Raw genomic sequence first — 10,724 nt, 5'->3', positions numbered from 1 at the left:
GACAGAGTCTCGCTGTGTCACCAGACTGGAGTGCAGTGGCACAATCTCAGCTCACTGCAATCTCCGCCTCCCAGGTTCAAGTGATTCTCCTGCCTCAGCCTCCTAAGTAGCTGGGACTACAGGTGCGCACCACCACGCCCAGCTAATTTTTGTATTTTTAGCCGATACAGGGTTTCACCATGTTGGCCAGGTTGGTCAGCTCGATCTCTTGACCTTGTCATCCGTCCGCCTCAGCCTCCCAAAGTGCTGGGATTACAGGTGTGAGCCACTGCACCCAGCCTTATAGGTACTTTTTTATCTGCCCACTTGATTCTCAGGATTAGCATTCCTCCACTGAACTATTTTTTCTATCAACCATGAGAAGGGTGTTATAGATAAAGGATGCTATTTGGAGAAGCTTTGGGAAAATTGAGAGGATGAATGAGAAAAAGTGGTAGAGTGAATCTGACTGAGAGGAATGGAGATATTAAAAACTGATGGGAGAGAAAAGTAAAGTGATTTGTGCATTCTGATGTGTAAGGATACTGGAAAATGCTACTGGTCCCTGAAAAAATCATCTTTAGCAGAGGATCTACTAGAGGGGCATCATGTTGAAGCTAGGAAATCTGTTAAGGAGGAAAGTGCATCTGGGAGGGAACCAAGATGGAGTTTTTCTATTGAGTTTAATTTAAAGAAATTGAAGAAAACCCACTGTTTTATAACTACAAAGGTAATACCAGCTCATTGTTAATTTGGAAAATAAAAGGAAAATTAAAGAAATGAAATCCCCTTAAATTAGCTGTGGAGATGTGGTTAAAGGACAGAGATATGGGCTGAAAGAAACAGAATGAGCTCAAGAACAGAAATTGTATAGAATAGAAGTGTTTGTCAAAATGATGAATAGTGGTTACAGCATAGGGTACCTCAAAAAGATTGATGAAATATGAAGTGGGAAACAGCAGGTTGAGATGAGCTCCTTTGAGGACAGGGACCTTGTTTTTTTCACCTGTGTTACCAGTAGTGTCTAAGAATTAGTGAGTGAGATGCATTATAAGGATTAAATACATAGATTTTTGAGTCAGTCAAGCCTCAGGTCAAAAGTCCAGTTCTGGTATCTTCTAGCAGTATAACCTTGTACAGGGTGCTTAATTTCCTTAATATTCCTTCATGTATAAAATAGAGACAGTAGTACATATTTTGTCAAGCTAAATCAGTTAATGTATGTAAAATGCTTAACAAGTTACATGTGATAAACCTTCAAATAGATGATAGGGCTAACAATAACTATCAGGATAACAGTGAATTTGGGAAGGTCTTTCATGCCAGGAGTTTGAGTGAGTTAAATATTAATAGATCCTGGAAAGAAACATTTGGCATCAGATTAAAGAAGGAAGAGACTAGGGAATGAGAAACTAGTTGGTGGCCATTTTAATAATCCAAAGTACAAGTTGTGAAGTCCTGAACAAGAGTGGTAGTAGTAGTAAAGTGAAAGAGGGGGCAAATAGGCAATACATTAAAGAAAGAGGACCAATAAAACTTGGTAACATTTCAGATATGGAGATGGAAAAAGAAGAGTAAGAAGTCACAGATGACTTCCACTTCTGTGATTCCATGAAAGTCTCAATAGATATCTCTCTTAACAATATACCATTTTATCTTCTCTTAGCTCCTGTAATTTTGATAACTCCAAAAGTCAGGAAATGTAAGTCAGTTCCCTCTTTATAAGATTTCCCAGCCACTCCCACAGTTCAGCAGCCTGCCCTTAGCACTGATATATTGAATGTGCTATTTAGGTTGGTGCAAAAGTTATTGTGGTTTTTGCCATTGAAAGTAATGGCAAAACTGCAATAACCTTTGCACCAACCTAATAAATGAGAAGCTAAGAAACTTGTTTGTGTATCAACTGCAGCTGTGTTTGCAATGGGAAGCAAAATATACAATAAACCACCCCCTGAAGGAAACATAGTGGCTCAAGTTTTCAGATGTATCTGGGTAAGTCCATAAATTGTTTTCTTGCCTTTTTCAATCAAAAGAAAGAGATGCTATGCTGAGAATCTTGGCCTTCAAACATGGGCATACATTTTTTGCAATGACCTCTGTTCTATTTCCATGTGTTTTAACAAGCTGAGATTAACCAGTCTTCTTCTTATGTCTCTACTTAACCATTAAGTTTAAAAAAGGTAATTATCTTTTTACATTGGCAAAAGTCTTCTGAAATGTAATTATGTATAGACAGATAACTTTTTTCCTTTTTGTTATTTTTTGTTTTGAATGGCAAGTTCTTTCTTAAAGTGATAGATAAAATTATATCAGAAATATTCTGAAATTCAGTGCCTATAAAATTATATCAGAAATATTCTGAAATTCAGTGCCTGATTAAGTCAAAGAGTTGGAATAAGTCACTAAAAGTATGGTGTTTGAAGGAAGGTGTAATAAGTTGGAAAAGGCAGAGGATGTTTTTCTGTTTGTCTCTCCCATGATGTCTATGCTCTGCCCTAGTTTGCTATTTCCAATCGTTTCAAGAACCGTTCTGGAGACATTCCAAAGCGACAGCACTGGCTAGACTGGGCAGCTGAGAAATACCCAGTAAGTTGGAAATGCAGAAACATCTTATGGCTTGATACAGTCTTTCCTAATGTTCAAAATGATTCTATCCTACTGCATTCAACCTCCTCTCTACTGTTTTTTGGACACTTCTACTTTAAGCAAGAAAGCCATGTACAGAACTTCTAGCATTTCTGCCTATTCTTCCTCCTTTTTGCAGAAGCAACTCATTATGGATGTGAAGGCACTGACCAGGGTGCTATTCCTTTATATCCCATTGCCCATGTTCTGGGCTCTTTTGGATCAGCAGGTAAGACTAGTTCTTTACCCCTCCTTACAGCCACTTCCCTCTCACAGGAAAGGGATTTCTCATAATAGGATCTGTTTGCCCTAGGGTTCACGATGGACTTTGCAAGCCATCAGGATGAATGGGAATTTGGTGAGTAGAGGAGATTTTCCAGAGAAGTCTATTATTTTCTTCAACATCCATATTGGGGAAAAATTAATTTCTTTGTGGTTTTGCCTGAAAACTAATAAGATTTTCAGAGAAGTGCTTTTAGCTTGAAGGTACTGTGTAGGCAAAGATAAAGAAAGCTAGTTTAGAAATAAAAACCGGAATCTTCTCTTTAGAAATCAAAACCAGAATCTTCTTTTTAGAAATCAGGAACATAAAGATGAGAAAGTTTCAATGTATAGAAGGAAATATTGAGAGGCTAGCAAATGAAGTCATACATACCTGGGATAGTGATTTTCTTCTGTCTAAGCCTATCACAGTGCACAACAGGGACAGGTTTGAGTGGCGCTACTACACAATTGGTCTATCTCTTCAACAAGGATCACAGCAGAGGACCTGTGGGAAATGGAATATTTTGTATATGTGGATACGGAAAGAATGAGAAGGTTATACATATTATTTTCTCTTTTTCCAAACTCCTTTCTTTAGCCCACTCAAATAAGGTACCACCTCTGCTCCCAATTGGTCTTTTCCCAGATTAGTATATTATTTTTCTATCTTCTCAGTTTTCAAAAGGACAGAGTAGAATGATACCAGGGTCTTATTAGTCAGTCTATTTGGAGCCTGCAAAATATAATTTTACCTTTTCCCTTCCTCTGGTTGTCTCTTATTTACCATGGTGGTCTTCTTGTTGGCCCTCTGGAGAACAACTTCGGAAACACTATATGTCAGGGACAGTCTTCCCCTAACTGTGATGTCTTGTGCTTCATATTATTACAACCTACAACTACAGTTGCTGAGATCAATAAAAATGCACTGACTCTATTTCTTTTCAAGTTAAGGAAAGCATAATACATAGAAAAGAATTTCTCCCTTAGGCCCATCTGCCTGGCAAACATAGCCAGAAGCTTTCCCAAGTCTGTTCCCATCCCCCAAATAATCTTAACAGCAAAATAGTGGCCCTGAACCAAAGACCCGATGAATTTTCTCTCATATGCTTCTCACTTGCTAACTAGCAAAATTATTGATCTAGGCCAACAATTTTTTTTCTTGTCTTCAGATATCATCTAAATATAATTTGTTATAATGTTTCAGGGTTTTTTTGTGCTTCAGCCGGACCAGATGCAGGTATGGGACTCTTCTATAGCCATGGGGGCTTATTTGTTTCCTTATCTATTCCTACCTCCACCTGCAGTATTAGGATTAACAACCATAATTTGATGCTTTTCTCCTTGTACACTGATAAGGGCCAAGCTTCGACATGAAAACATTCTCTTTAAGCCCCATCCTTCACCTTCAATCCCCTGTTAAGTACTTAATTTGCCACAGGTAAAGTATAAGCATTGGATTTTTTTCCATGTCAAGATAGTATAATGAAAATGTTATAAAAGACATTGTAAGGCTTGTTTTGTGAGCAATGAAGTCATGAGAGGAAAGAGCTCACAATAAGGCTGGCAGAAAGACAGGCTCAGAGTGAAACTTGTCTCTTGGGATATTTGAAAGCTAAAATGCTATGCAAGGGAAATAGGGTCTTGGGTGTAAATGGACTGAGGAACGTGGAATCATTCTGTACTTACAATGACAAAAGTGTGTGTTGATGTGAGACAGAGTATACACAAGCAAATGAGTGCAGTGCCCACACTCATGATAGGAGAACATTTGTAGCTAATCCTTTTTGTCATGGTGTTACAGGTTCTAAATCCCCTTCTGGTTCTCATCTTCATCCCGTTGTTTGACTTTGTCATTTATCGTCTGGTCTCCAAGTGTGGAATTAACTTCTCGTAAGTGTTCACTATGACTGTATGGATTACTCTAAATTGACTCAGTCTTTGCCCAGTTTGATAATTATTCAATGTCAGTATTTTTCTTAGTGATGATTGGTTTTGGTTTATCATCTATCTGCTTCTATTTTTCCATGTTAGACTGTCTATTGACCCTGAAAAATGGGAATTAGATCTAATTAATGAGAGTCAAAGTCATTACTGTGGATTTAACTGTGTGATATTGAAAGGGCAGGTCTAGGTTTCATACCAAACCAAAAATATGTGAAATTTAGCTCCTAAATCAACTTTCTTCTTTGTTCTTGAATGTTGTCTCTTCAAAGAAACTCAAGGCCTTTGATGACTACTAATCCCTTTAAATCTCCTGTTGTCCCTATGAAACAAATGGGGAACCTAGTAGGACTGGGAACTGAATTGTTCCCAATTACTGCCTGAAATGTTTTCTAAATAGAAGGATTAGTCTTTTTTAGAGTTTGACAAAAGAAACTTTCAAGCCTTCTTTCATTCTTGATTTAATAGCAATTCATTTTGATGACCACTTTACCAAATGAAAATGGCCCTTTTTCACCTGTTCATTGAGCAGATATTGGGAAGTTTAGGACCAAGTGTCATGAAAATATATATCAAGAAAAAAAACCATTTCCCTTCAAAGAGTTTATTACTTAGTAAGGGGGCTACAGCATATATATAATGCAACTACTACACAGGTAAAATAAGTGTCCTAAGAAGGGCCTAAGATCAAGTGCCAAGGAGATGTAGAAAAGAAAATGTCCTTCCCCTGCCAAGGTCAACAGATTTCTGCAGAAGAAAGTGATGTAAATCATGTACAGCACCTGGCATATGGTATTTGTTCAATAAACTTTGTTGTATTGTCATTATTTTTGGTATTATGACATAGTGAATAGAAAAACCATCATAAGCAAAGATGGAGGTGAGTAAATGTGGTACATCACAGACAAGAGCAGTTCAATGTGACTCAAGAAAAAGAAGAAAGAAGAATGTATGAAGAGGAGTTCTAGAAAATACCTTGAAAAGTAATTGGTCATGGAAACGTGGATTTAAAAAAGAAAAGTAATTGGGATCAAATCAGGAAAAGTCTTTGATACAGTTTGAATATTTGTACCCACCCAAATCTCATGTTGAAATGTAATCCCCAGTGTTGGATGTTGGAGGGGGTGTATAGTGGGAGGTGGTTGGATCATGCAGATGAATTCCTCATGAATGGTTTAGGGCTATCCCGTTGGTGCTGTCCTCATGATAGTGAGTTCTCGTGAGATCTGACCATTTAAAAGTGTGTAGTATCTCCCTACCCTTCATTTGCTCCTGCTTTCATCATGTGACATGCCTATTTCCCCAGAGGGTACAAGCCATAAACCTTGGTGGCTTCTACATGGTGTTAAGCCTGCAGGCATACAGAGTGCAAGAATAAAGAATGCTTGGCACCCTTCACCCAGATTTCAGAGGCTGTATGAGAAAGCGTGGGTGTTCACGCAGAAACCTGCTGCAGGAGTGGAGCCCCCAGAGAGCACCTCTACTAGGGCAGTGTCCTAGTAGTGACCCCCACAGAGTCCCCACAAGGGCACTGCCTAGTAGACCTGTGAGAAGGGGGCCACCATCCTCCAGACCCCAGAATGATAGACCCACTGGCTGCTTGCACCCTGGGCCTGGAAAGCCACAGGCACTCAACAACCTGTGAGAGCAGCCACAGGGGCTGAACTCTGCAAAACCACAGGGGTGGAGCTATCCAAGGCCTTGAGAGCCCACCCCTTGTACCGGTGTGCCCTGAATGTGGGACGTGGAGTCAAAGGAGATTATCCTGGAACTTTAAGATTTAATAACTGCCTTGCTGGGTTCAGACTTGCCTGGGGCCTGTAGCCCCTTTGTTTTGGCCAGTTTCTTCCTTTTGGGATGGGAATGTTTACCCAGTGCCTATACCTCCATTTTATTTGGGGAGTAAATAAGTTGTTTTAATTTTACAGGCTCGTAGGTGGAAGGGACTTGCCTTATTTCAAATGAGACTTTGGACTTGGGACTTTTGATTGAGTTTGTGCTGGAATGAGTTAAAACTTTGGGGGACTATTGGGAAGGCATAATTGTATTTTGCAATGTGAGAAGGACATGAGATTTTAGGGGGCTAGAGATGGAATGATATAGTTTGGATATTTGTCCCTACCAAAATCTCATGTTGAAATGTAATTCCCAATGATAAAGGTGGGGCCTGGTGGGACATGATTGGATCATGGGAGTAAATTCTCATAAAGGGTTTAGCACCATTCCATGGTGCTATCCTCATGATAGTGAATGAGTTCTCACAAGATCAGGTCATTTAAAAGTGTGTGGCACCTCCCACCTCCTCACTTGCCTCTGCTTTCACCATGTGACATGCCTATTCCACCTTTGGCTCCTCCCATGATTGAAAGCTCCTTGAGGCTTCACCAGAAGCTGGGAAGATGCCAACATTCTGCTTCCTGTAATGCTGCAGAACCATAAGCCAATTAAACTTCTTTTCTTTATAAATTACCCAATCTCAGGTATTTCTTTATAGAAATGCAAGAACAGCCTAATGCAGTCTTTAATAACAGGCTACAGAGTTTGGATTTCATCCTTAAGAGTCTAAAGTTTAGATATAATTGTTTCTCCTTTCCACCACAGATCACTTAGGAAAATGGCTGTTGGTATGATCCTAGCGTGCCTGGCATTTGCAGTTGCAGCAGCTGTAGAGATAAAAATAAATGTGAGTTCAGTAATTCTTAAGCTCCATGAGGGCAGGATCACATCTTTCTTATTTGCTCTTTTTGACTTGTTCGATCATGATTTCCTGGGACCTAGCACAGTACCTTTTTTATAAGAGGTGTATCATAAGTATTTGTGATAAATAAGTAGATAGAGCAGTAAAACAGCAATGCAAAATGAGGCCCACCTCCCACCTGAGTGACTTAGAATGTATTTTCAGGGAATTCTCAAACACTAATATCCAAGATAGCCATCTCCTTAGGGAACACAGGCTTAGGTGATGCCTTTCTAGATACTCAAGTAAAAACCTTTTGGCAGATTGAATAGCCACTATTACGGATGAGGCCACAGCTGAATCAAAAAGCATGGAGTTTGTAAGCTGGCATTGGTACTTGCTACATTGAACTGATGTTTCCCTCTCCAAACTGCCTTTAGAGTTTTCTAAGCCAAATATTTTTCAAAGGGAGAAAACTATGTCTACTTGGCTAGTGGACTAGGCTGTCAGAAACAACTGAGATATGTGTTGTCATTGTATCTGAAGGATTATTTGTTGGTGATTCTGACATGTATTCTTTGTTCTAAGGAAATGACCCCAGCCCAGCCAGGTCCCCAGGAGGTTTTCCTACAAGTCTTGAATCTGGCAGATGATGATGTGAAAGTGACAGTGGTAGGAAATGAAAACAATTCTCTGTTGATAGAGTCCATCAAATCCTTTCAGGTGAGCTGTGTACCTGAATGAATTAGCAACTCTGTATGCTATATTGATCTTGATTTTTTCTTAACATTAATTGTATCATAAGCATCCTCCCATGTCTTTAGATAATCTTTGAGCACATGATTTTAATGGGCATATAATATTCCATTCTATAGATATACCACAGTTTATTTAGACATTTCCACATACATATTCAGTTTTTATTATTATACATAATCCTATAATGAACATTCTTATTCATAAATATTTGTGCATATCTCTGATTATTTCTTAGGGTAAATTCCAAGAAATAAAGTGACTTGGTTAAAGAAAGGAATTACTAGTTTGAAAATATTTGATGAGGTCACCTACTCTGAAATGCTACAACATTGTAATGTCCAATATGGAGTAGAAGGTGTATGTGACCTTCAATTTATGTTCTTCATTTTACAGAAGACACCACAGTATTCCAAACTGCACCTGAAAACAAAAAGCCAGAATTTTCACTTCCACCTGAAATATCACAATTTGTCTCTCTACACTGAGCATTCTGTGCAGGAGAAGAACTGGTACAGTCTTGTCATTCGTGAAGATGGGAACAGTATCTCCAGCATGATGGTAAGTTGAGGAATTGCTTGTGTTTTAAGTTGTCATCTCAAAGTAATATGACTGTCTTATCAATGCTTACCAAGGATCTGCCTGATGATCAAATTTTCTGAGTATAGGTCTTATTTCATCAGCTGTTACTGATTTTTACTTTCCTCTGTTGTAGGTAAAGGATACAGAAAGCAAAACAATCAATGGGATGACAACTGTGAGGTTTGAATGTCAAAGAGATTCCAAGCCACTCTGTTTTCTCGAATCTTGGACTTGTTCTGAACAGGAATTCCCTCTCCTAGAGTGCCAGGGGCACTGGTGTCAAAAGGCATTTTCTAGGACAGTGAGAGGCAGATAGGCTTCTTTTCTCATGTGGGATTCAAAGATGACCCTATCTGTGTATGCCCCCTGTACTCTGGGGCATAAATTCTTTCTGCTGTATTTTATCTGTTTATCTTGCTTTCAGGAAAATAACTAAGTACTTTTCTCTTTGTGATAATCAGAGAGAAATTTGGAAGTGAGAAAATAATCCTCCCTTCCTTTTTGATAGTTGAATATACATCTTTTAAAGTATAGTTTTTATTATAAGCCTATAGAGGCATCATGGTATAGTACACATTTGGAGTCAAAAGACTTAGTTTTGAATCCAGATAAGGCTGAAGGGTGTTGTCAAAAGGTGAGGGACAGTTACAGAGATGGAGTACCCAAGAGGACATGTGTTCTCTGTGGCCGGTATTAGATATGAAATGGACAGATACACAGGTCTATGGCCACCAAGGTCAAGTGGTTGCTGTTGAGAATAGCATTTTAGAGGAGAACTTTTAGTGAAAAGTCTGGATTTCACTGAAGGGTAGGACAGTCATAATAACTTGCTTTTGAATATGCTTCAAAAAAAGTAAACAGCTCAAAATAAGACAATGTAAGGTCAGAGAGTCATGGACCTCCAGAGGGGCATTTTCTACATCACTGTAGAATGATCTAAAGTCTAGGAATCAACATTCAGGACTCTAGAGGGAACTGTCCTTCTTATGCCTGGGGCCAGAGACCAAATCAAAAGCTATCAAAACAGAAATGTACCAAAAACCCATCCTGAGAGGACAATCTAGGTGCCAGGTTCAGAAAAATAGAAAGATGGTTCTGGAAGGGTCCAAAGTTTCTGCAGACTCCAAAACAATTATAGCAACCTACTCTGGGCTGGAAGTCTGAGTTTTGCATAAGTCACATTGGGCTTAATTTATAAGAGGTTAAGATATGAGTTTTATGTAAATACTATCATTTCTTTATGCATAATTATCTTATTTTTCTTAGTAAAGTCTCAGTTGATAGATTCCACCATTATAAGGGAAATAAATTAGATACACCTAAGTTGGATTAGTGAGGAAACTCAGATTGCCATGAATGATCATGATAGTGTCCATCTAGCTAGAGGTCTGGTGAGGATGTGAGAGATAAAAGTTCAAGAAAAAGAAAGTTAGGGATGGCTAAGACTATGGATTACTTTTTACCTGTGGGATCATTCATTTGTCTAGGTAACAATATACATTATGTACCTTTTATGTGCCAGCCACTATTCTAGGCACTTAGGCACTGGTGATATAGTTATACCCAAAACATAAAAGGTCCCTACCCTCTTTAATCAGGTGTTCCTGTTTGTTTGATATGTAAATAATATCTCTGCCCTCAGGTTTGTTAACACTCTGCATAAAGATGTCAACATCTCCCTGAGTAAAGATACCTCTCTCAATGTTGGTGAAGACTATGGTGTGTCTGCTTATAGAACTGTGCAAAGAGGAGAGTAAGTGCATTGCCCCTGTGGACATTTTACTTTTGTCAATAATTGTTTTTTGAGAGCTATCTTTGTATATAGGTGGGGAACTTAGGTGCATGTGGGCTAATTTTGTTTTTTGTTTTTTGTTTTTTTTTTTTTTTGAGACGAAGCCTC

General features: G+C 38.7%; 1 protein-coding gene across 2 annotated transcripts in view; it reads left to right on the top strand.

Annotated features, from left to right (window-relative positions):
- SLC15A2 (solute carrier family 15 (oligopeptide transporter), member 2) overlaps positions 1 to 10,724 on the top strand; it is a 52,776-nt gene that overhangs the window by 27,833 nt on the left and 14,219 nt on the right. For both annotated transcript variants that reach the window (XM_011950830.1, XM_011950829.1), the window contains 11 exons: positions 1,889 to 1,971; positions 2,479 to 2,565; positions 2,744 to 2,833; positions 2,918 to 2,962; positions 4,073 to 4,105; positions 4,670 to 4,758; positions 7,411 to 7,492; positions 8,075 to 8,209; positions 8,639 to 8,803; positions 8,958 to 9,004; positions 10,467 to 10,577. In XM_011950830.1, coding sequence (XP_011806220.1) covers positions 1,889 to 1,971; positions 2,479 to 2,565; positions 2,744 to 2,833; positions 2,918 to 2,962; positions 4,073 to 4,105; positions 4,670 to 4,758; positions 7,411 to 7,492; positions 8,075 to 8,209; positions 8,639 to 8,803; positions 8,958 to 9,004; positions 10,467 to 10,577 — 967 coding nt within the window. The remainder of the gene's footprint in view (positions 1 to 1,888; positions 1,972 to 2,478; positions 2,566 to 2,743; positions 2,834 to 2,917; positions 2,963 to 4,072; positions 4,106 to 4,669; positions 4,759 to 7,410; positions 7,493 to 8,074; positions 8,210 to 8,638; positions 8,804 to 8,957; positions 9,005 to 10,466; positions 10,578 to 10,724) is intronic.

The sequence above is a fragment of the Colobus angolensis genome, unplaced genomic scaffold (assembly GCF_000951035.1).
Source record: "Colobus angolensis palliatus isolate OR3802 unplaced genomic scaffold, Cang.pa_1.0 Scaffold31, whole genome shotgun sequence".
In the NCBI taxonomy this organism is placed as follows: Eukaryota; Metazoa; Chordata; class Mammalia; order Primates; family Cercopithecidae; genus Colobus; species Colobus angolensis.
The sequence above is the reverse complement of the archived record's forward strand: the minus strand, read 5'-3'. Positions and strand labels throughout refer to the sequence as shown.